This window comes from Cajanus cajan, chromosome 4, assembly GCF_000230855.2.
Source record: "Cajanus cajan strain Asha chromosome 4, NIPB_CcT2T_4, whole genome shotgun sequence".
NCBI classification, from domain to species: Eukaryota; Viridiplantae; Streptophyta; class Magnoliopsida; order Fabales; family Fabaceae; genus Cajanus; species Cajanus cajan.
This window is the reverse complement of record NC_138520.1, coordinates 4,506,473-4,532,028: the sequence shown is the minus strand read 5'-3', so window position 1 is coordinate 4,532,028 and position 25,556 is coordinate 4,506,473. Positions and strand designations below refer to the sequence as shown.

General features: G+C 29.6%; 2 protein-coding genes across 3 annotated transcripts; one reads left to right on the top strand and one right to left on the bottom strand.

The window, feature by feature from the left end:
- Positions 1-418: 418 nt before the first annotated feature.
- Positions 419-4,038, bottom strand: LOC109816660 (protein EXPRESSION OF TERPENOIDS 1). Its single transcript, XM_020381737.3, has 2 exons — positions 2,640-4,038; positions 419-2,130 (listed from the first exon to the last, which is right to left on the bottom strand). The coding sequence occupies exons 1-2, from the start codon at positions 3,202-3,204 to the stop codon at positions 1,784-1,786; spliced, it is 912 nt and encodes a 303-aa protein (XP_020237326.2). The 5' UTR covers positions 3,205-4,038; the 3' UTR covers positions 419-1,783.
- A 17,780-nt stretch (positions 4,039-21,818) lies between these two features.
- LOC109816652 (S-type anion channel SLAH4) lies at positions 21,819-24,984 on the top strand. 2 transcript variants are annotated; one of them, XM_083073957.1, is made up of 3 exons: positions 21,819-22,880; positions 24,327-24,398; positions 24,615-24,984. In XM_083073957.1, exons 1-3 carry the CDS (start codon positions 21,981-21,983, stop codon positions 24,888-24,890), a joined length of 1,248 nt encoding a protein of 415 aa, XP_082930083.1. In that variant the 5' UTR covers positions 21,819-21,980; the 3' UTR covers positions 24,891-24,984. The 2 variants fall into 2 exon arrangements, with proteins under 2 accessions (XP_082930083.1, XP_082930084.1); XM_083073958.1 differs by lacking the exon at positions 24,327-24,398 and having other exon boundaries at positions 21,822-22,880.
- The last annotated feature ends 572 nt before the right edge of the window (positions 24,985-25,556 follow it).

The following is a 25,556-nucleotide window of genomic DNA, read 5'->3' as shown; positions in this document are numbered from 1 at the left end:
AGGACAAGGTGTTTCTTGAACCTGGAGGGGATGTAAGGAATACAAGTCCTAGTGCTGTTGAACCCACTGAGAGCACTACTACGCAAGCACTGAATGCACCAGAGGCACATGCAAGAAGGGTGAGACGTCCACCTCAGCATTTGGAGGATTATGTGACCACGTGCCCTGACCCACGCACAAAGAAGAATTCCGTTAGGAAGGATTGATTGAGAATATCCTTTTGTTATTAGCTAATGATTGTACTGCAAGGCAAATTGCCATTCGTGCATATATAGCACTTTACTGTATGGAAAAAGGAAAAGAATAGAAAAAAGTATTTGCTTTCTCTCTGAATTATCTCTTCTTTCTGTTATTATTCTCCTTTCTCCTGCTGCAGCACCTTCCATTTTCACTATAAGGATGACGGAGAAATAGAAGGGTAGACAACGATGCAACTTTATGTAAAACACTTTCTCCATAAACATGATCAGCACTGGTAAAAAGGTTTAAGGAATTGGAAATTGGAGAAAGAAAAAGAGGTTATCGTAAACACAAAACAAAAGGGTAGATGAAAGAGAAAGGGAGTGGTATGTCTCAATCAACTGAAGGTTCTGTAGCACATGTTATGGGCCAGTTATTACAAAACTAGGGAAATTTTCTCTGGAGTTTCTGATTCTTCCTTGTGCACTAAAACAAGCAGTCTATTAAAGTATCATTAGCCCTATCATATCGTATGTACCTTGACCTATATCATTGGGCGCAGTACACACTTATATGCATAAACATACATCACATGCACATACTTTTAGAAGCATTAAAACGTTATGAGCCAAAGAAGACGACTTTTCCAACTCAAGCAAATGGAAGTCACATCCCTGGATCATGGATGTCTATTCCTGTGGCTAAGTTTTATTGTTTTCCAGAGAAGTAGTTGGTGTAAATGCTAATTGTAATTCTCCATTTATACGTAATGTAATTATGCAGATTTCGATCTATCGAGGAGGAAAAAGGTATAGAAAGTGAGCCATTCAGTGTTATCGATCGATCACTAGATTGCTAGAACGCCAAGTTACCAATTAGAAATGCATGGGAGACAAGAAAAGATGGACCGTGCGTTGCCCGTTTCTCCCAATAAATCGTGCAAAGTTTTTTTCATATAAAAAAAAAGTTAAAGAAAAAACGCTTTTAAAATTCTATGATGAACCAAACACGAAACCTACTTCGTTCTATTTGGATCTGGCAAGCAAACGGAGAAACGGGAAAAAGCGGCTTCGAGTTCAGCACCAGCCAGAAAGCTCACTCAACATTAACCCAGAAAAAGAAAAATACTATAAAGAAATCAAATCACCCAGCAAAACAAAACTTAACATAATAATGCACACATATCCAAATGCTGTCCATGTCAAGGAAAACACACCAGAGCCCCACACTCACGGCAAAATGAAATTGTATGTGCTCTAGAATTTGAAAAGTGGTCGAGTTTACCCATAAAATCAAAATAACGATGAAAATCTGAATTGACATTCGGATAACACATAACAAGTATCCCCGGCGGCCCCTTTAATTTCATGCACTAGAATCATTGCCACAATCATTTTTTTTTTAATAAAAATTCTTAACTACTTTTCCTTCTAACTAGCTAGCCACTACTTCAGCCTGCGTAGTTAAGATCAAATGGATATACCGAGGAACAAAGATAATCAATAACTCTAACATGAGTCAATTAATGACAAAAAAATAAGAAAAAGGAAGAAAAAAAAAACTCGGTTTCAATAATTGTCCGCATAGATAGAAAGACACGTCTTTAGGATCTCGGGGGTTGGTAGAATTGCGTACCACCAGCAATGAAAGCATTCAGCGGAGCCGGGTAAAGTGAAGGTTCAAACGGGTTCCCACCGGTTGTGGCTGTGGTTGCGGCGGTTATTAAACCAAGTTGTTGAGGTTCACCACCGGAGGAACCCTCAGCCGGTGCACTAGTGTAAGAACTTTCGGGGCCTTGGTCGTAGAGAATTCCCTTGAAAACATGCCCTCCGATGTTGACAGAGGTTTGATACGCACACTGTTCATCTGAAGCGTCCACTGCGCTCACTCTCACACACCGAAACACCGCCGAAGTGTTCACTTCAGGTGGGAATTGCCCCAGCTCTAACCCTAAGTCATAATAATCAACAAATTAATTAAATCAAGTTATTAAAAAAACTAGACAAGCCTAATTAACTTGTGCCCTCCATTTTCCAATTATTATCACAGAATAAGAAAATAAAATAAGATTAAAAAAAAAAAGTGTAGCCAAGCCAACGTCTCACATGGATGGAACTTAAAACAATTTCGTCAGTTTTACTTAAAAACAGTGACGGAATAGGGAAAAAGAAGAAAGATAGGGACAGAAAAAACAAGAGCCAAACGTGATGGGTGACCATGGAGCTAGCGGCGTTGCATTTTCTGATTTTATTTTTCAGTCAAATTATAAAATGGACTAGTTAGGTGTATGTAGTCAAGGAATAAAAGACTAGAAGTTGAAGCCATCAAGATCTTAGTGCATCTGTATGTAGTCATGGAAGAGTAATTGAAAATAGTTGAAAAGTAGTGATGGAGGCATAAGAGGAGGAAAATTGAAGTGTATGTTTTCCATGTAATGTAATAATATGGAAGTTGGTTACCTGCGGTAGTGATGGGTTGAGAAGAGCAGGCAAGTTGAGAGTCTCTGTGTCGTTTAGGAATATTGTCTCCCCCGCATAGTTGTGGGTGGTGCGATGCAGCGAGTAGTTGTTGTCGTTCGCGGCGTTTGGCTGCGGGAACCCAAGTGCTCTTGACGTGGGTTTGGCACTGAAACCCTCGGCTCTTGCAGCAAGTTCTGCATCTGAGATGCGCACAGTCTTTCTTGGCTTGGTTGCCACAGTCCTGACAGTTGACGCCACCGCTTCCTGAGCCTCCAGACCTCATCACAGTTAATCCAAATCTAGTTGACTCATCCGACACGCAGAACGACACGTCCTCCTCGTTCACGCTCCTGCGACTAGGACCCACTCCAAACGCAAAGTAGTTGCTCATGTTGGGGTGATGATACGCTTGTGCCTGTGGCCATATCTCGAACCCCTTGTTGCTGTAGATCTCCTCGTTCCTGAACAACAATAGGTTATTCCTGTTAGTGTTACTATCTCCTTTTTCTCCCTCTCCCTCTCCCTCTACCTTGTTTTGTGGGCCTAGAGAGAACAACCCAGCCATTTGTTGCACCTGCACCCCCAAGCTGAAACGGTTATCCCCAATTCAGACACAATATCCATAGCATCAGAACCTCCGCCAATCTTAAAATACTCTACTAAAGATCCCGCCTACAGCTGTAATTTTTCGCCTTAATTAAGGCTCGCTTTGCAGATACTACCACAACACTACTAGGTTTGCTTCCTATAGTTTTAATTTCACCCAACCGATTTTTTTTTTGTCTTGTTCGCTCGCACTAGGTCGCCGTGTTTTAATTTGTTGTGTGTGGGGGCGTCTCTATTATGATCTTCTCTGGGCTGCTGGTTGGGTTTTTGCAGCTTTTGGGGGAAACTGTTTCTCAACCAAAAAAAGAAAGGAAAAAAGGTAAATTAAATTTAAAAAAAAAAAAAAAAAACAATTGGAAAATGAGAAAAGAAAATAGGATGTGGAGTTGGTGGTCTCTCGGAAGCAATTATGGCACGGAATTAGAGCCTCTGCTACGCCGCCATCGTAACTGCACCCATCTACTCTACTGTGCAAGCCTCATTTATGAATTATGGTCTCACCAATTCAACACTACTATCTCTCTCTCTACTCTCTTGCTTTTGCTTTTGTAGAGTACTGTATCCTACGCTACTCAAGAGGAATTTAGGTTGGCCTTGCTGCCATGAACTGAGAGTGTGTTACTGTTACGAGTGTTATGTGAGGAGGGTGAGTGAGAGAGGGTGTGTCATGTGTGCGTGGGGGAACATGAAAATCTATCACTCAGCATTACTCTACAGTTCTCTTTCAGTTTCAATAAATCTCGGCCGGGATCAGTGAACCTCATCTTTGCTTTGACCATCCAATGGACCATATTCATCCACGTGTCACATCACCAGCTTTTGCTTATTCGTCCTCGCACCGGAAAACCCGCTGGTACTTTCTCTGACCGTCCCCATAAATTAAGATTTTTTTTTCCCTGATTTTTAACGTCTCTGAAGCAATCTTCCCTATTGTGGAATACTAACACTATGCATCACTCAACCATCAACATGCATCTACGTCCCTCGTTTCACCACATACGTCTCCATCACCGCTCAAAACTATCACTTTGTCATGAAACCCCAATCGGACGGTAATCCACCAATATCGATTCTTTCTACAGCTTTTTGGAGGGAATAAAAATAATATATAAATTAATTACTGTAATTCAATACCCATATTCTATGGCTCAAAGCAAGTTTATGCTTAAATCGTAATTTTTGTTTAATGAATATTAAAATATTGATTAAGGAATTTTTTTATATGCTAGTACTACTGAATTTTTTGTCAATACGTGTTTAATTAATTTGAAATCTCTTAGTAACATTGATTTGGAAATGAAGGGAGGTGAGTCTTGGGTGTAGTGTATTGTCACCTACCTATTGAGAGTTATTTATAATTTGGTTTACCTGTTATATATCTGTCCCATGCCTCGTATTCCACCTCAAAATTCTTCGCATAATGATTATATGATTGACTTGCAATATGGCATAATAATATGTTAACAGATGGAAAATGTATTTGGGGGCATTAGAAAACAAAACAGTTTCGTCGCTGAGAGGTCAACACCTGTGATGCAAAATTTGGCCAGACACAAGCCAGGAAATAAATCCCGTGTCCTCTACATGAAACTCGCACACGGGCCTCGGTAACAAGTGGGGTACCGGAAGCGTGTTGATTTTAAGCAATTAAAAAAAGGAGAAAATTAATTGCATTGAATTCTTGTGTGCTTGGAGGATACTTTATTATTATTGTTTTTCATCTAATGGCACTTTCGTTTGTTTCCTCTTTGGGTGTCTTGGCGTATTTACGTGCATATGAGGTTCAAATTAAGATTCTACCAACTTCTGCCGAAATCGTATTAATTAATCAAAACAACTTTCTTCCATTTAGGTCTTCCATCGTGGAGCATGCATCACACGAAACCTCAACAACAGGGACACTATTTCACATTTCATGCTTGTTGTATCTTTAACGGTGGATAAAATATTCATTTCTCCTCTTTGTTTCTTCCATATGCTCAGCAACTAAACCTTACACTTTTCCCATCTTTTTCAGACTCTTATTTTCCATAAAGAAAAAGTTTCTTCTAGATAATACATAGAATGATCAAGATTATATATATACACACACACGCAGAGTCAGCCTTTAATCACGATTAACTCACACCTGAGAAATGAAACTAAAAAGAGCAAAAGGAAAATATTTTTTTAAAAAAATAATATACAGTTGAATATATTGCAATGTATTTTGGTTTAAGTGACTAAATTTGAATGGACTGAAAAATACACGTATATATGGGACTGCAAGGGGAAATTAATTAATTTAGTAATGTAAATAAATATATAATAAAATGTGTTTTTTCCATTTAAAATATTTTGAAATTTAGTTTGTCATTAGAATTTTAATATATATATATATATATATATATATCCATACATTTTCCAAAAGTTATTATTTTTTTTTGTGTAAATGCCAAAAGTTTAAAAGGCCAAAAATATAATTTACCCATGAATATATATTATTGGATGTTTGGTTAGGCACCCACATATATATAAATTCAATTTATGATTGCGTTTATTTTCTGGATTAGGGTACAATTATGAATTTAATTTATTGTATATTAATAGAGCAATCTTCGCAAAAAAGACATGTTTTTGACCACATTAAGCAATTAAATTAGTTCAAGTGAGCTTAGATTTCAAATTCGGTATACATTAATACTATAATTTTCATGCAAATGAACATACGAGCCGTTTCAACAAATGGCTTAGGACCTATATATTAGAACATGTTAAAGATCTGCTTAAATTCCCCATGTGTTAACTCGTTATATAATTAGCTTTAAGCCTTTAACGATTGTGATCCTACAATTATCTGCAAGTAATAAGTATATGCATTTCACATATGCTTTCAAATTTAGGAACAACTTTTAAAATAGATAAAATTATAAAATGAGATATACATATATATGTTATAATAAGTTAGGTAAAATTTTGAAAATGTAGATTATAAAAACTTTAACACTAATGCATAGACAAATACATAATTAAATTAAAACTTAATTATTAAAATCACTCTCAATAAAATATATTCGAATTCGATTTATAGAGAAGGGGACTAACACATTAATATTGTGTATCAAATTTCAAAATATTTAAACAACTACAAACACATGTGATGAATATATTCACTTGTTTGACATCTTTATATTTTTGGTCTTAATATAAGTTGACAGACTATAAAACAATATCGATCGACGTGCAATTTTATCGATACGCGTTTAATAGATATTAAGTGTGCATTTCGTTCACTTAATCGGTATATTTTGTAAAATACTGTAATTACTATATATGTAGTGTAGAAAAAAGTTTTTAGTGTTAATTAGTATGGTGCCAATTAATGAATATGTTGACTTGGGGTAAAAATAATTGTAGTTTATACACAATGCTTTTGAGGTGGCAATGTTGTCAATAATCACCTTTCCTTTTTTTGCGCGATCGATTTTGTTGTCTCATGGACCTCGTGCCTCTGAATCTACGGTCGTATTTCCTACAGCGTGCATAGCAAGTCGTATAGTAGATTTGTAGTATATATGGTTCTTTCATAATAAGTGATTTATAAGTTAAGTATATAAATTCCTAATAAGATTATTAGTTTATCATATTTTAAAAATAAGAAAAGAAACCCTTGGTCCCTTTTTAAAAGGGAGTGCCCTATGTCCACCGTACGTAGATGCAAAATAAAATGTAAAGGTCTCAGATATGATTAACTATCACGTGAACCAACAACGTAATTAATTTAAGACAGGTAAATAATTGGAATTAATCATCCATATGCTATCGGTGTAAAATTTTTTACATTAATAATTAATTATATTTTTAAATTATTTTATTTTATTTTTATTTTATTAAATGAGCAACTGGTATGATGCTATTAAAAAATATCAATTATCAGTATTACAAAATTTTACACTGATAGTATATAAGTAATTATCTTAAATAATTGGCCCCAATAATATAACGAAACCAGGTAAGAGAGGTAAAGGACGCGACCTAAGGCTGCTGAGAGCGGCTGTATTGTATTTGTTCAGAGTCTAAGCTAAGCTAATCTGTTTAAAAAAATTAATGCCCAATTAACCAATGGCAAATACCAATATACTATTCTATCATTCCCAAAACCAAACTTTGAATTCTAAATTAATTTGTTATTTGGGGCCCGAGGAAACAAATCATCTGCTCCTGTTCCTCCTTGCCTTTACACTCTCACTACTATTTTACTATTATTAGACAAATTAGTGGACAAATTAAAATGATTCTCTCATGTCTCAATCTTTGATGGAACCTTTCTTTCAAGTTTCAAATGAAGCCGGAAGCAGGTCAACAAGGCCGACAAAACTAAATTAAGACTCAAGTGATTAGTTAGAGGTCTCGCAAACTCAAGTGATTAGACTTGATTAAGTATTGAATGAATCATTGGTTATAAAGTTTATTATGACTCGTATATAGTCGCTGGCTAATCGAGTGGAGGATTACAATTATTAAGAACTCCTTAAGATGCCATGATTGTTGGAAACAGGAGAGCTAAAGGATTGAGAAGACGTAACCTTGCTATTTTTTCTTTTTATATTTTTTCTTTCTCCGTCGCATATGAAATTTCACATATCCGGTTCCCATCATGATTGGATTGAAGACCAATTTGAAAGGCGGTTCGGGCTGTCCCTAACAATTTAATTTACCTTGCTTAAGTAGCCATCATTATCGATCTTGTTTCTTCTTTTAAACCCATCAGAATCTTGCATTACAATATAGATGGTTTTTCTTTTTCAGTTTTTAATATTTTTGGTTACAATAAATTTAGATTAGGAATAAACGAATTTGATTTCAAGTGCTACTTATTACGTGAAGAGATTTAACTAGTTTCCATTCTTGCAAAACTGAGTTTTAATATTTTCATCATTTTAAATTATTTATATTATTTTTCTGAGAGAGATATATATATTTTTTATTATTGAACACTCTCAAGATATATAGTTAAAAATTAATTTATTACTTGAAAGAAAGAAAGAAAGAAAAAAAAAAGCAATTCATGCTTTCCTTAAAAATAATAATGACAAAATAAGTAGATAGTTATCTATACTAAATTTTTAACCACATTTTGATATCTTATTTTGTAGGACCATTTTATCTATATATATATATATATATATATATATATATAATCTTTACTTTTCCTTCATTCTTTTTTGACATTATTTTCTTTTACTTCTACCAATATCTTATTTTTACAATTATCTCTACTCCCACCTACTACTTACACAAAAATCATTCATTCTATTCTTTTTTAATCTGTTTAAATTTTTTAAAAATTAGAGATACAAAATATTCCTTTTTCTTAATTATTGATAGAGTCGATATTTACTTTTTTTATATATTTTTTCTTATTTTATTCTCGAGAGATGAGAGATAGCTAGTCAGAGAAAATGTTAAAATATAATATATAGGATTATAAAAGGTTTTAATAAAAGTGAGAGATATTCTAATTATATATTATTACAAATATCTTACGTTAATAATTTGAAATTGTATAATTTATTTTACTAATTAAGAGAGTCTATCTCAGTTGATTGGGTAAAGTGTAAAAATGTTATAAACTCTTTTAATACCTTGTTCAATTCTTTTAGATAAAAAAATAAAATATTTATTTAACTTCATTTTAAAAGAATATTCTGCAAATTAATAATTAAAATTTAAATACATTTTTAATTATTGAAAGTAGGAAATTATTTCTAAACAATATTTGACTATAATGATACGATTGTAATTTCTCACAAAAGACCAAAATCAAATACGTTTTATAATTTTTAAACTCTAAACAATTATACATTACATACATCGCATTACAAAAAACAAAAAAAAACAAAAAACAAAAAAAACTAAGCAAATTTTTTTAGAAACCTAAATAAAAGAATTTTAGAGTCTAAAAATATATTTAATAATTTATGAAAATCAAGTTAATTTTAACTTATTCTTCTCATATAAATATTTATGATATAAAGAAATTCATTCAAATTAATTTTTATTTTATTATTTTTCTTTTCCTTTTGTCGAATATATAATAAAAATAAATACTTTATTTGTCTCGTAATAAGTTTATTTTATGTTATTTATATAAATTTTTAAAAACTAAAAGAATTAATAAATAAATAAAAGAAAATAATAATTTTATAAAATTATCTTGATAGATAATTTTTTTTGTCAGTTACGATGTAAAACAAAATCATTTTATAAAAACCAGTATAAAAGAAGTACTTCATACTTTTCTATATGTTAAAAAATAATAAAAATAGGAATAATAGAATATGTGTTTATTTAAGAAATGAGAGAAATTTAGAAAAGGAAATATAATTGAATGGATTAGAAGTGGTTATAACTTATAAGAGTAAAATAATGTAAGAATTATGTATATAAAAATAGAGAATCTCTTTTATATATAAGTATAGATATAATATATTAAATAAAAACATGTTTTATTATAAGAAATGAGAAAAATAAATCATAATTTTAAATTATAGATAAATCATAACTTTTATGATTGAAATGCTTCATTCACATTATATATACAGGTGTAAAAAAAGGCCTTTTACGCCTTAGTAATTTTTTTTAAAAGATAAAAAAATAATATAATAATGGATAATTAATTGGAAGCGTATATGAACAGTAATAAAGTGAATTTTATAAAGAAAAAAAAAAGAGATTTTTATTATATGAGTAGTTACATGAATCAAATTGGATAAAAATTGTGTAAATGAAAGTTAAATCCCATTTATTATATAGGAAGGAATCCATCTACTTTAAGAAAAGTTTGGTATGTGAAATATTTTTACTTTTTAAAAAATTTTAAAGTAAGAATTTTAGTTTTTTTTTAATATTTGATAGTTATTTTAAAAAATTAAGAAATATGATTTTTTGGAAATCATTTTTATCTTATTCTCCTACAAAATCATTAATACCAAGAAAGAGATAACATGTATTCTCTCACAAGCTTGGTGCAAGTCTCTCCCCCTCTTTCTTTATTGTTCTTGTGTCTCTATGTGATGTGGATATTTATATTGATTCAAACTCATTATCTTCATCATCTCTTATTTTATTGATTTTTTGTCAATATCTATTAAATTGAATTGTTAAATCATTTGTTTTTGTGATTTCGTTAAATATAATTTCAATATGTAAAATTTAATTAATATTTTTTTTCCATTATCACTTGAACAATAAAAACAAAAATACCAAAAATACACTAATTTTATTAACTAAATAAAATATAAATTAAATTAAATGATTCATTAGTCATATTATCTTTTTATCCTTTTATTTGTCTTTTTTATCACTTTTAATTATATTGATTTTTTAAGAAAAATAGGAAATCAGTGTCACGTTTTTTATATAAACTTTTAACAAATTATTTTATTGTATTTTTTTATTACAAAATATTTGATTATTTATTGGTAAGAATTACTATTTGTTTTTTTATTTATCACTTTTTCTGTTAATTTATTAATAAAAATTAAATAACTATATAATTTTTATAATATATGGTATTTTTATAATTATTTAAAATCAATAAATTATAAAAATGCGTTAATTTCTTAATGCAATTTTTAAGCTTCTAAATTCAACGAATTATTTAAATAAAATACCGTAATATATATATATATATATATATATATATATTATTTTCTAATTATTTATATTTTAATTTTAATTGTTAATTTAACTCTTTTTTTATTATAATAAATCATGAAAATTATATTATATACTTTAATTTACTATGTATTTTGTGTATAGCTTAATTATATGTAAATTATCGATTTGTTATTTTAAGTTAAATATGATATTTTAATAAATTTATTAGCCATCATTGATTGTAATTCAATAGATATTTATTTTTTATATCGTATAAATTAAAATATTAGTTATAATTTTAAATTATGTCCTCTTTTTAACATAATAAATATATTACACTTTGATTTATTTTAATATAAATGATTAGGAATAACTATTAATGATAAGTTTAGAGGATTTTTTTTATAACATAATTATAATGTATTCGGTAACACAATTTTGAACAATCTAACATATTATTGATTCTAATTAATGTTTCAAAAAATGAAACACAAATTTAAACACCCTTATTAACAGTTTTAAAACTTCACTATAGTTTTTTTTATTTCATCTTCTAAAATTAATAATAATATTTAGACATAGTTGTCATCAAGATTCAATTTAAATAAAGGTAAAATATTTTTCCTTCCCTGTACAATGTAAAATATTCGCTCATCAATATAATGTTGTCTTGTTTAGTTAAATATTTTATTTGTTCAAATACTTGAAAAAAATTGGGACAGAAATTTTTTTAAAAAAAATTAGGATGGATTTATTTTATAATCACATTAATTATTAGTATAAAATATTTATTAATTTTCTCAATAACTAACTTCTGTCAGAGAATTTGGCTATTTACATTTAGTGAACTCTCTAATCGTTTTTTGTAACCACAAAATTCAAACCTACAACATTATTAAAGAAATTCGAGTTAAATTTCACTGATCATACAAAATGACTTAATGAGAAATTATATATTCTTTTGTTATTACAATTAGCCGCTAACTTTAATAATATAATTTTTAAGTAAACACTATATACTTAATTTAAATATATAAAATTTAATACATGAAAATTATGGATACTTTAACTTCTAAATATAGAGAGGTAGAAAAGTGAAATCTAAAAAGAAAAGGAGTCACTTTTTAATAAATTTTCTCAAGTTATGAATAGATCCAAGGTTGAAAGACCTAAATTCAAATCAGATATTAAATTTTGTAATGCATGCACTTTTATAACACGCTTTAATAATTAATGGAGTTGCAAAACTTGATCTCAATTTTCTTTAGCAAGAGTTTGGTGAATTTGAGCTCTAAGTTTCGTAGTCGTAGTGATTGTTGAATTTCAGCACAAAGAACAAAAATCAAACTCAAAATTTTACCTACTTGAATGAAATAAAATAAGAAAAACCCTCATGGGGTGGTCCATAACCATATGGTAAGGAATCATCGCAAACGAATAATGGATGATCACGGGGTTCAATATCTAAAAACCTAGTAGCGATAGGCCAAGTACAAGGTTTTGACCATGTCTCTTAACAAATTTTACATTCCAACCAGTTGCAAACCAGTCAAAAAATTTGATCGTGTGTCTAATATGAATTTTTGACATCACCAAGTTTTAAAGTGTTAAACGTGGACATCTAAAATCTTTCTTATTTCGAAAATTCATATCTTAATTCATCACGTATCATATTATCAGTTCTTATATTTAACAAGACAATTAAGAACTCATTAGATGACTTTAATAAAGTGTAATTAGACCTGGGTGGCTAGCAATGTTGTTATTAATTATTGCTACTATAAGTATAAGGATGGGTCCAATTGGGCAAGCATGTGGGTGAAATGATGGCCGCTGATAATTAATTTCGAAATTCTGGATTATAACTTTCGCTTTATGAGAATAAGTAGCCTCTCAGCCCATAACTTGTCCTCGTGTCTCATTCAAGGTAACACAAACGAATCCACAGTGTTATATAAAAACAAAATCAACATCCATAACTTTCCTTCATTAAAATTAAAAATTAATCTCCTAAAATATTAATATTCAAAGAGTTAGTTTCTTCGTATAAACATTTCTCCACATATAACAACTTACTAATCCAATATATAACTACATTATTAACATACATGATTATTTGTTAACCATATTATATTTTGTTGGGAATTATTTGTTTATTAATGCAACTTTATGCTCTCGTCCCCAGTGAATCCAATATCCCGTGTGCTTTTATGTTTGTCCTTTCCTTAAAAGGAAATGAATAGGTAAAATTTTTATTTTTATTTTTGTTAAGTTGTTATTTTAGTGATATTTGATGGTTAAAACTTAAAATCATTACAATCAACGCAAATATCATAATTAGTTTTTGCGATAAAAGAGTGCATAATTAATAAATGTTGTGAATTGAAGTATATTGTCACTGCATAACTTTTGGCTCTCCAATCATACTTAGAATGGTTAGAGAGATAGATGTTGTGAATTGAAAACAAAAGTTCTTTCGTAATTAGTGAAAAATAGTCAATTTAGAGAGCCAGAAAGGTACATTGAATACTTGATTTGTTAAAATCGACAAATTTGATGTAGGTAGCGAAATAAATGCCGAATTTTATTACCACTATTGATATTCAAACCACCGTTTGAAATGTTATTTACGATGTTATTTAAAATTGAAAATTGAGAAGGATAAATACAACCTGCCTAAGCGACTTTTATTCTGAGTAGGAAACTAGTTCCTCACCATTACTTTTTTTTTTTTTTAAACATATATAAATACAAAGATTTAAGTAAAAAATAATTGAAACAATAATACTAATATGTCAAAATAAATTTAAATTTTAAAGTTAAAATAAAAATAAAAATATAACAAATTATGTGACAAATTACAACATCTCAATTCTCAAATGTAAAAGATAAATCGTCTATTTATTGTAAATTTATTAAAACTACGCAATACACATACGCTTAATTGTCTAAATATTGTAATTATCAAATTATTCTCATTTTAAGCAAGAATAGAAGAAGTAATTTGGATAGAAGAAAGTTACTTCTGAAAAAACATAATGCTCAAATGTATAAGATTTTCCCCCCAAAATTACTTTACTTTTTTATTTATCAATATTAACTTCACTAAATAAAAATTAAATAATATTTTTCATGAAAAATAATAATTAAAAGATACTCTTACGTCACATTTTATTTTATTTTTGTAATTTATATATTCAAAATATATTTATTATTTTAAATATATAAAATAAATGTTTATCCTACGAAATGTACAAGTAAAAGTATTTGTTAATAAAATGGAGTAAAACAAATATTTTACTAAAGTGGTTAGGATAAAAAAAATAATAAATTATAACTTCAAATGTTATTTTAAATAGAAAATGAAAATAGGAAATAAAATCATATATCAAACAAATCAATTCATATATATATAAAATACGAATGACTATTTTGTATAAAAATATTTTTTAAAATTTTTCTTTGACTACGAAATTTTTAGAGATTAATTTAATTTCAAATTATTTATTTTTATTTATCATGATTATTTATAAACTAAATTTTAATATTTTTAAAAAATAAATTATTAATATATAAAAATAATTTTATATTACAATATACTAATATGTCAAAATAATATTTATTTATGTATATAACTTATTTTAAATTTAAATTATACATTATAAATATCTAACATGTACATACTATTATTATAATTTATAAAATAATCTAAGTAAGTTATAACTCGAAAGTTTTCTGCGTGTTATAATTGGGATGAGATGGGTTGGATTTCATTTTGGGCTTTACAAGTTGTTAAAACTTAAAAGGCCTTGGTTGAAATTATTTTGGGCCTATTTTTTGTTTAACCTTCGAAGTCTGAAAATGGATCCAACCGCATTCATGTTAAAACAAAATTAGGTTGATAATATATACACCTCCTTTTTCTTATAAGTACACCTCCTTTTCAAAAAAAATAATTAAAATTTTAAAATATTTTTAATTTTTTACTTTTTTTTTTAATTTTACATTCACAATATTTAATTTAGTACTTTTTTTTTTTACAGATCTTTCTTTTTTCTTCTTTTTTTCTTTCTTCAATTTTAACATGCACCCTGTTATCTTTCCTTCACCTCACCTATTTTGGTAACATGTAAAAATTGAAAGAAAAAAAAAGTGTGTGAAAAAAAAGAAAAAAGTAAAAAATTGAAAGTTAAAGGTATAAAATTAAAAAAAAATATATATAATATTTTATAATTTTTTAAAAAAAATAAAGAATGTGTACTTATAAAAAAAAACAGGAGGTGTATATATCATGAGTCTTCCGAAAAGAACTTTCCGTCAGAATAATTACGGAAAATACTTTCCAAAATACTAAAATTACTATTCCAGAAATAACTTTCCGTCAAAATAATTATGAAAAATACTTTCCGTAACACTAGAATTACTATTGCGAAAAATTCTTTCCGGAATATTAACAATGTGTGTATTTGTTATCATAATTCCATAAAGAACTTTCCGCATTAGTAATTTTAGTGTTACGGAAAGTACTTTTTAGAATTATTCCGACGGAAAGTTATTTCCGGAATAGTAATTTTAGTATTCCGGAAAGAACTTTCCATAATTATATATAAATACACCTCCAAAAAAAAATTTCCAGGATAATTTTTTTTTATTTCAAATAATATTAAGGATAATTTAAGAATTCAATTATTTTTTAAAAAGGGGATGTATGTATAAAAAAATGGAGGTGTATATAATCAGCCACAAAATTATTCCGTGGAAAAGACTGTACGCAAGTAGCAAAAACGCCACATGTAATGTAATGATCATATTCGAGGTTGGGCAATTTGTATAAAATCTAAAATTCCAGGTTGAATCAAGTATAGTATCACATAAAAAAAAATTGTATTTGAAAATTAAAATTAAAAATTAAACATGTTGGGCCTATTTGCTGGCTAAGATAAAAGTAAAATAAACTATCATATATATAGTTTTAATTAGTATGCTGGCATAATATGACTGCAATTAATATCCTATTATATAGTGTATTTTGGCTTTTTTTATTTATTTATCGAAATAGTGTAATTTTTTAGAAAAGAAAATGGGTTAGTTTTACAAAAAAATTTCCAAAACAGGTTAAGTGGTGTTTCATTTAAAAGTCGTGTTTCACAAACACCATATTTACTTTTTTATTTTATTTTTTAAAAAATTAAGGTCGGGCTTTGAAAGCATATATTTTTTTTTAAATTAATTTTTATATATTAAACACAAATTTTTATCTTGTATAAGAATATTACATTAGAAATTTTTCTTTAACGAAAGAGTTTTTAGAAATTTTTTAAATTTTTTAATCTAATTCAACTTTTACTTATCATAATTATCTATGAAAATTTTTAATATTTTTAAGATAAATTATCAATAAATAATAATATTATGTTATAATATAAATTATTTATCGTAAATTTAGAATATAATTTATGTATATTTAAAATTATCTATTTATACAAATTTTAAATATAATTCATATATTTAAACATAATATTTATTTGTATATAAAATTTATTAAATTTTAGTTACATATAATATATATGTATATTTCACAACTAAAATATTAGTTTTATATAAAAATATATTATTTTTAATATTAAAAGAGAGAGAAAAAAAAAAGTAAACACATGAATCGTGTATCGATTCACGACTTCCAAATGAAAAAAATATAAAATACTAAAAAAAAAAACGACATTAAAAAAGTAGGAAAAAGAAAAATTTTAAGTCCACTTTGTGAAAATTCTATTCCCAAACACGACTTACCTTATTTCAAAAAAAAAAAAAGTTAACTTATCTATTTCAGAAATTTTTTAATAAAAATTACACCATTTTAATACAAAACTCGTGTATTTTTTATCTTATAGGGAGATTTTTTAATTAATTAAAAAAATATTAATAATAAAATGACTTAACCTTTATTTTTAATGTATAAAATGCAAAAGTAACAGGTTAAAGTGAACTTTTATCCAAACAAATAATAAAAACTTACCGATCTTAAAACGACGCAAAATGGGGTCATTGATTCATAGTTGTAGATAGCAAATGTAAATTACTTCTCTAAAGCCCTACAATTTTTGATACCTCGAAATTGGACCTAGCAAGGTCTAACCCTAATATCTCAAATGAGGACATATTCAATTATGTCCTTGGCTTGCCCTTTTAACTATGAAGTTAATAAATTTTATTCATGCATGTCCCACGATTCATCTTTCTTGATTCAAAACAGGCTAAGGATACACATTGTTGTAAGAGCAATTAATCAATAAACATATTTTTAAAAGAACGTATTCAATAACTTGATCATGTTGGGAGGATATAAAACACAAATCTAAGACAACAAACATTAAGGTGAGTGTCATATACACCTTCCCTCTCTAATAGATAGTTCTCTTCTCATTCTTTTTGTCAACAATATCATATGTTTTTAATTTGTTTTTTTAAATAAATATTATTTCTAAAAACTATTTTCTTCGTTCACATGCTCTTCTTTCACTTTTTTTTTCACTACTCTATCCCTCTTTAATCATTTTTAATATGTCTCCCTTCTTTTTTTACTTTTTATTTTTTCTCTTTAACAAACAAGATACTCATTGGCTCATCAATATTATTTTTTAAACACTATTTTTTTGCACTCTTAATTTCAACAATTTTTAAATCCCATTTGAAAAAGAATATTTAAGGAATAAATAAAGAAAAAAAAGCATGTGAGGGGTATTATTGTTAAGAGCTAGTTATCAGGACTAATATCCTACCATTTATTCTCTCATTATTATGATTTATTCTCTCATTATTATGATGTAATTTCCTGTTTTACATTGTAATCTTTTTCTTTAAATCATATTGATTGCCTCACACAAATTGTGGTGAAATTTATCACATCTTACATGGTATCAGGTTACGGTTCCAAACCCTAGCCTCTAAACCCTTGTGTCGTCATCTGCCACCACGGTCGTGCATTCTCCCCCAACCGTGCGATCGTCCAATTCTGTTTGCGATCATCTCTCATGGCTGACGATACCACTCCTCCGTCTCTGCCGTTTGCTACCTTGGTTCACATGATTACCATTCGGCTTAACTCTGAGAATTTTATTCTCTGGCGTAAACAAGTTACTTTTCTTCTTCAAAATCAGAATTTGTTTCACATTGTTGATGGTTCTATTGAACCACCGTCGCAAATCCTTGATTCTATTCCAAATCCTCGATTCGCTCAATGGCAAGCTCAAGATCGAAATGTCACCAGTCTCCTACTTTCTTCCTTGACCGAGGAGGCCCTCTCTGAGACACTTAGTGCTGACACTGCTCGTGATATTTGGAATGCTCTGCATACTGCCTATGCTTCACGCAGCAAGGCTCGTGAACTGCGCCTCCGTGACGAGCTTCAACTCATGCGTCGTGGTTCCATCTCTGTGACAGAATATGGAAAGAAATTTCGCACTATTTGTGATCAGTTAGCTGCTACTGGTGCTCCTATTGCTAATGATGACAAAGTACACTGGTTCCTTCGTGGTCTTGGTCCCTCCTATGCAAATTTTTCCATCTTCGTAACAATCATACTTGGACCTTAGTCCCTCGTCCATCTGCTACTAATATTGTTGGTAGTAAATGGGTTTTTCGTACCAAACACAAAAGTGACGGCACTATTGAGCGCTTAAAAGCGCGTTTGGTGGCTCAAGGTTTCACGCAAATTCCAGGTTTTGATTACTCACTCACTTTCAGTCCGGTTGTCAAGGCTACTACTATTCGTCTTATTTTATCACTTGCCGTGCTTAATGGCTGGCCACTTCATCAATTGGATGTAAAAAATGATTTTCTTCATGGCCACCTCACTGAAATTGTCTATATGGAACAACCTCCTGGCTTTGTTGATCCTCGTTTTCCAACTCATGTCTGCCGGTTGAACAAGGCTCTATATGGGCTCAAACAGGCGCCCCGTGCTTGGTTTGAACGTTTGAGCTCTTTTCTGATGCGCTCTGGAAGTGATCCCCCCTTTCTCACTCAATTTATTGCTCGTCTTAATGCTGAGTTTGCAATTAAATATCTAGGAAAGCTTGGCTACTTCCTTGGTCTTGAGATCACTTATACTGCCGATGGTTTGTTCTTGGGACAAGCCAAATATGCTCATGATCTGCTTTCCCGAGCTATGATGCTTGAGGCCAAACCTGTCTCGACCCCATTGGCGGTCGGTTTTCATCTTGTCAGTGATGGAGTGGCCTACTCTGATCCAACTCAGTACCGCTCTTTGGTTGGGGCCTTACAATACTTAACCATTACTCGCCCTGATTTATCATATGCCGTCAACACGGTAAGTCAATTTCTCCAGGCTCCTACTATTGATCATTTTCAAGCTGTCAAACGTATTCTCCGTTATGTTTGTGGTACACAACATTTTGGACTTACGTTTCGCAGCTCACCTTCTCCCGCGGTTCTTGGTTATAGTGATGCTGATTGGGCTCGTTGCACGGACACTCGTCGGTCTACCTATGGCTATGCTATCTTTCTTGGTGACAATCTTTTGTCTTGGAGTGCCAAGAAACAACCTACTGTTGCCCGCTCTAGTTGTGAATCTGAGTACCGGGCCATGGCCAACACAGCTTCTGAACTTGTTTGGTTGCTCAATCTCCTTCGTGAACTTCGTGTTGGGTTGTCTGCGACTCCTCTCCTTCTCAGTGATAATCAAAGTGCATTGTTTATGGCTCAGAATCCTGTTGCTCATAAGCGTGCTAAGCATATTGATTTGGATTATCACTTCATCCGTGAGTTAGTTGCCTCTGGTCGCTTGGCTGTTCGCCATGTTCCTACTTCTCTACAACTTGCTGATATTTTTACAAAGGCGTTGCCTCGTCCGTTGTTTGAATTGTTTCGATCCAAGCTTCGTGTTGGTCCCAATCCAACGCTTAGCTTGACGGGGGGTGTTAAGAACTAGTTATCAGGACTAATATCCTACCATTTATTCTCTCATTATTATGATTTATTCTCTCATTATTATGATGTAATTTCCTGTTTTACATTGTAATCTTTTTCTTTAAATCATATTGATTGCCTCACACAAATTGTGGTGAGATTTATCACATCTTACAATTATTAATTAATGGAGCATATATAACAAAAGCCAACATTAAAAATATTAAAAAAATATAAGTCTCACATATTCTAAATCAATAAAAAGGGTCACCTATCATTTATCTATGCATCAAGTTCAATATTCAAGATCGACTCTAAGGGTTAGAAAAAGGAACAACTAGCTTAAGCCCATCATTGATAGCAGACCAAAAATAAAATTATAGTTCTAATTTTTTGAACTAAAAATTACTCTAGTTAGTTTTATAATTTTCCTTCTCTTGTTCAATTTTTAATTAATTAACTAAAAATTATAAATTTTGAGCGGATTATACATTTAGTTTTTCTAAAACATAAAAAAACCTTTATTATGTTCTAATTTTGTGATAATAAATACATCTTTTTATATAAAAGACATAAAATTCAAAAGAGAATTACACATTTTATATACCGAATTATAAGGGGTTCTTATGATAAATTGAGCATTTTCTCTGTAAATGATGGACATCATGACAATTTTAAAGAACATATATTTTTTTATGATAAAAGATAGCATAGAAATTTATTTTAAAAAAATTAATACATTTTTTAAAGATTTGTTAAAATCTGGTTCACATCATGTAAAAAAATGTATTATTTTTATTGAAATTACATATTTATTTATATATATATATATATATAATACATATTTAAATTTAAAAATATTTATATATGAGGGGCCTAATCTATTATATAGTCTTGGACCTACAAAATGTCAAGACCGACCTTGTCAATAGTGTTTATAAATGTAAATAAATGAAATACAATTATCATCTTACAAACCGATCGATTTTGTATAATTGAATTAGGTATTCCATATATACCACTTTCTTAAGATAGTATTAGAGTTATCTTAGATCCACGAGAAGGGGACTACTCACTATTTATATATGGCACCGAACTCTAGAGTGTTTGGCACGAGGAAGTGTATCGAGAAAAATTTAAACAATTATAAATAAGACAAACAAAGTGTATATAAGTGGAGATGAAAAAAACAAAGTACTCTTAAGGTATGTTTAGTTAAATTTCTTTAGCAACACTTATAGGAAAGTAAAATAGAAAGAAAAAATGAAATAAATTTTCCTATATGATAAAATTAACTCATGCATAAACTATTTTATTAACTCGTTTATTAATTTCTCTAAAATATTGTTTTTTAATTTATGCAAAATTTATTTTAATTTTCCTTCGTATATTTCTATTCTAAAGTGCTTTTAAAAAAATCTATCCAAACATTCCTTATTATATTTAAGGGTTCACACTTGGCACATGGTTTAATTAAAAATTGTTAGTAATTAGTGTGTTATTTGAAAGAATATGGTTTCATAATAACGTGACTAGTATTTTAGTTTGTATATTCTACAAGTTAAATTTTATTGTGTATAATTAAAATTTAAAATAAATTATATATAAAAATAAATATTATGTTTGAGTATATAAATTATATTTAAAAGTTAAATAAATAAATATTTTTAAATATATAGATTATATTTTAGATTTATGACAAATAATTTATGTTCTAGTATAAAATTATTTTTATTTATTTATTGATAATTTATTTTACAAATATTAAAATATAATTTATAATTAATTATTATAGATAAAAATAAAATTAAATATAATATTGAATAGAATTATAAAAAATCTAATAGTTGTTTTGTCTTTACAAAACACAATCCGTAAACAAAAACTATAACTAAGTAATATTATCCTATGTAAGGGTTCGGTGTTTTAAGGCCTCTATAAAACTAGAATTCTAGTTGGCTGAAAAGAAAAAGCTTATAAGAAGAGTATATAACGTGCCAAAGCAACTTGTTTAATTAAAAGAAAAAAAAGACATTGTATAGTTTTTTTTATTTCGCCCACTTGCCCACTCTCTGGCTTAAGGTTTATCCTTTCCCCATAAAACTCTTGCATGCGGACTAAGAAAAAACGCGCACATCATAAGAATATCTTCTTCTACGAGTTGGCATGGCAAGCCAAGGTTCAGAATCCGAGATAGAGCTGGTGGTAGACACGACCACCTCCAGAAACAGTGTCAAAAACCGCGAATCAACCTCCTCGATGGTCGCAAAGCGTTCCATAATGTCCCTAAATTCTATCCTAACCAAATTCCATGCAGGTTACTTCAGAATAAGCCTCTCCTTCGGTGGCCAAGCCTTGTTGTGGAAGACACTGATCGAACCAACACACGACGACACAAACACAAACACAAACACAACCACTCTACGTCACATGCTCTGCACGCTTCCCTCCGCCGCGTTCCTTGTACTATGGTCTCTGTCTCTCTCCATTCTCCTGTTACTCTCTCTTCTCTACCTTCTAAGGTGCTTGTTTTTCTTTAAGATGGTGAAGGCCGAGTTCTTGCACCCCGTGGGGGTGAACTACCTCTTCGCGCCGTGGATTTCGTGGCTCCTGCTGCTTCAGTCGGCGCCGTTCGTGCCTCCCAAAACGGCGACGTATTTGGTGCTGTGGTGGGTGTTTGCGGCGCCGGTGGTGGCGCTGGACGTGAAGATCTACGGGCAGTGGTTCACGAAGGGGAAGAGGTTTCTATCCGCTGTGGCGAACCCCACGAGCCAGATGTCGGTGATAGGGAACTTGGTGGGGGCACGCGCCGCCGCGCGTATGGGTTGGAAGGAGAGTGCGGTTGGGTTGTTTTCGCTGGGGATGGTGCATTACTTGGTCTTGTTTGTGACGCTTTATCAGCGTTTATCGGGTGAAGATCGACTTCCAGTGTTGTTAAGGCCCGTTTTCTTTCTCTTCTTTGCAGCTCCCAGTGTCGCTAGCTTGGCTTGGGAATCCATTGTTGGCACCTTTGATACTGCTTCCAAGATGCTCTTCTTTCTCTCCCTCTTCCTCTTCGCCTCACTGGTAATTCATTTCTCCATCCATCTTTCACTTTCTTTTTATTTTCAAAATATACTCATGTAACAATTAACATGATCCATGTCAAAAAATTAATATGTGCTATGCATTTGCTATTACTATTATCATTAAGTCATTGTCCCTTTTATATGAAAGGAACAAACATATACTACAAAGTTCATCACAAATTAATAAGTTGTATCATGAAAACATACAAAGCTATAATTTAGTAATATAATATCCCGAATATCTTTCCAGCACAATACGTACGACTAAAAAAATAACCTAGTCCTCGAACTTTATTTCATATATAGTACATCATGTTCCTATTAGATGTTTAATTTAAACTATAGTTTTCATCCATGCAATAGTCTTCCTATGAGGGGAAGATATAGGTTTTTGTTAATATATAATATTTTAAAATTTGAGAAATGTTAACTACATGGTATCTAAATATATATTCTCTGGAACACATTATTTACTATTAACTAACATTTTATTCAAAATCATAAATTTTAATGAATTAATTTCACTTCTTATTTAATAATTTTTCTCACTTTATTTTATAATTTTTAATAAATTGTAATCAGTAATAAAAGTTAAATATAGACCTTGCTTTTATTATATATATATATATATATATATATATAGTTTATATAATTTTTTTTTCCAACTTTTATAATAATTATCTTAAAAATCATAATATAGGTAATTTTATTATTTATTAACAACATAATTTTTTAACACACCATTTTTTAAAATATCTTATCAACACTTTTCTTTCTTTCTTTTTTTTATCTCTTTTTTTATTACCTCATATTATCTAATATACTTATATTTTTATCTCTTTAATTTATTTCTCTCTCACTAATAGCATTTGGAGTGTGTAAACAAAATTTTCCGTAAATTTTACATTGAGGTGTATAGTCATTAATTCCTAATAGAATTTGTGTAAAAAAAATAAGATAGAAAATGTGTCGTTAATACTCTTAAAATAAAAAATATATAAATATTCACATGAGAAAAGTTAAACACAATTTTCTTAACATTATTTTTGAACAATCTCTTTATTATTAATTAACATTTATTGAAAATTATAAATTGTAGCAGGTTTTGAGAAAAAGTTATTAAAAAAATAGTCTCACAAAACTTGTAATTTGTAATAAGTTATTGTAAAAATAAAATTAAAAGTACTGAATAGGATGTGACTATCATTTCTCTTTTGATATATCTATATTCCGCACGGTCGGAGGATCTATCAGTGGAATATCTTGGTCACTATCATTCTTCTAGTAATGACAAAGGCTACAGCTGGAGAATTACTGGTAGAGAAGTTTATTTATTAAATACGAAATTAAAATTGAAGTCGTTCACTTGTAGTTGTAGCCTGCTTTTTTATATGAAACAGAAGCAGGTCATCTATTCATAGTCACATTTTTCAATTTTCAACAGCTGATTAATTGGAAGATGGGAAAACACTTTTACTGCTGCCGCACGGTGCATGGACATGGAGCCTCCTTGCCAGCTAATACTAATATTTATTTAAAGCAAAATATTACTCCATTCCCTATCTTAATTTCTTTTTATATTTAAATTATTTTTAACTTCTAAATATAATAGCCCCTGTTATTTTATCTCATTTATGATAAATATCGATATTTTTTCTTCTTCTTTATTTTAACATATTCAATGTTTAACCTTTAACCTGAAATATTCATTGTTGGTGTGCATGTTGAACAGATTTGCAGGCCAGCCATGTTCAGGAGATCTATGAGAAGGTTCAATGTTGCTTGGTGGGCTTACTCCTTTCCAATTACCGTACTTGCTCTGGTTTCCACGGATTATGCACAAGAAGTCAAAGGAACTCTTTCGAACATCCTAATGTTCCTTCTTTTAGCTCTTTCAGTTCTTGTCTCGCTTGCTCTAACGTTCTTCACTTTCCTCAACTCTAAGATGCTTCTACCGGATAACGATCCTATAGCTAGCTTGCTCATTGGTTTACCAACAGTACAATAATGATCAAAGTCTTCATTATTTAATTATAAATCACAGCTAGTACGTTGTCAATCGTCAACATGGGTGTTATATGTGAAAAATATGCTTTGATAAATTCTACCGTAAGCAAAAAATTTGAACACCGCTACCGGTTCCTCCAACAAAAAATTACCGTCACCCCTTACTTTGAAAATTATAAATATGGAATTTAATTGGTCTTCATGAGTGAGTCTTTTTTCTCAATTATATTTTTTTTATACACAAAACTCAAAATTTATTTAAGAAAATTAAGTTCAATAACAATTGGACCAACAACTTATTAGTTAAAAAAGAGAAATTAAACTTTATGTTTGATATAAAAAATTTGTTCATAGTCAACTTTATTCATTAAAAAAAGTAGTTAGTCATTTTTAAAAAAAAATTTTGCAAGTATTTTTTAATTATATTTGATTAGGATGCACATATATTTAAACATTGGTTTTTCCATTTATTTGTAATCTTCTGTATATAAAATCTTGTTTTTTTTTGTTAGTGTACAAGAGTGTGAATGAGAGTGCCCCTTTTGAATAGAATTAGATATGTTGAATAATATATAAATGAAAAAAAATCTATAAACTTGATATTTTTTATGTTCTTTTAGTATTTAACCTCTTATATTTTTAACAACCAACATAAAACTAATTAATA

Excerpts from the sequence above, each read along its gene's own strand:
- LOC109816660 (XM_020381737.3), bottom strand. The coding sequence starts at position 3,204 with ATGGCTGGGTTGTTCTCTCTAGGCCCACAAAACAAGGTAGAGGGAGAG. Across the intron at positions 2,131-2,639 it reads TCAACCCATCACTACCGCAG|GGTTAGAGCTGGGGCAATTC; the intron begins GTAACCAACTTC and ends ATTATGACTTAG.
- LOC109816652 (XM_083073957.1), top strand. The coding sequence starts at position 21,981 with ATGGCAAGCCAAGGTTCAGAATCCGAGATAGAGCTGGTGGTAGACACG. Across the intron at positions 22,881-24,326 it reads TCTTCCTCTTCGCCTCACTG|CTGATTAATTGGAAGATGGG; the intron begins GTAATTCATTTC and ends AATTTTCAACAG. Across the intron at positions 24,399-24,614 it reads GACATGGAGCCTCCTTGCCA|ATTTGCAGGCCAGCCATGTT; the intron begins GCTAATACTAAT and ends CATGTTGAACAG.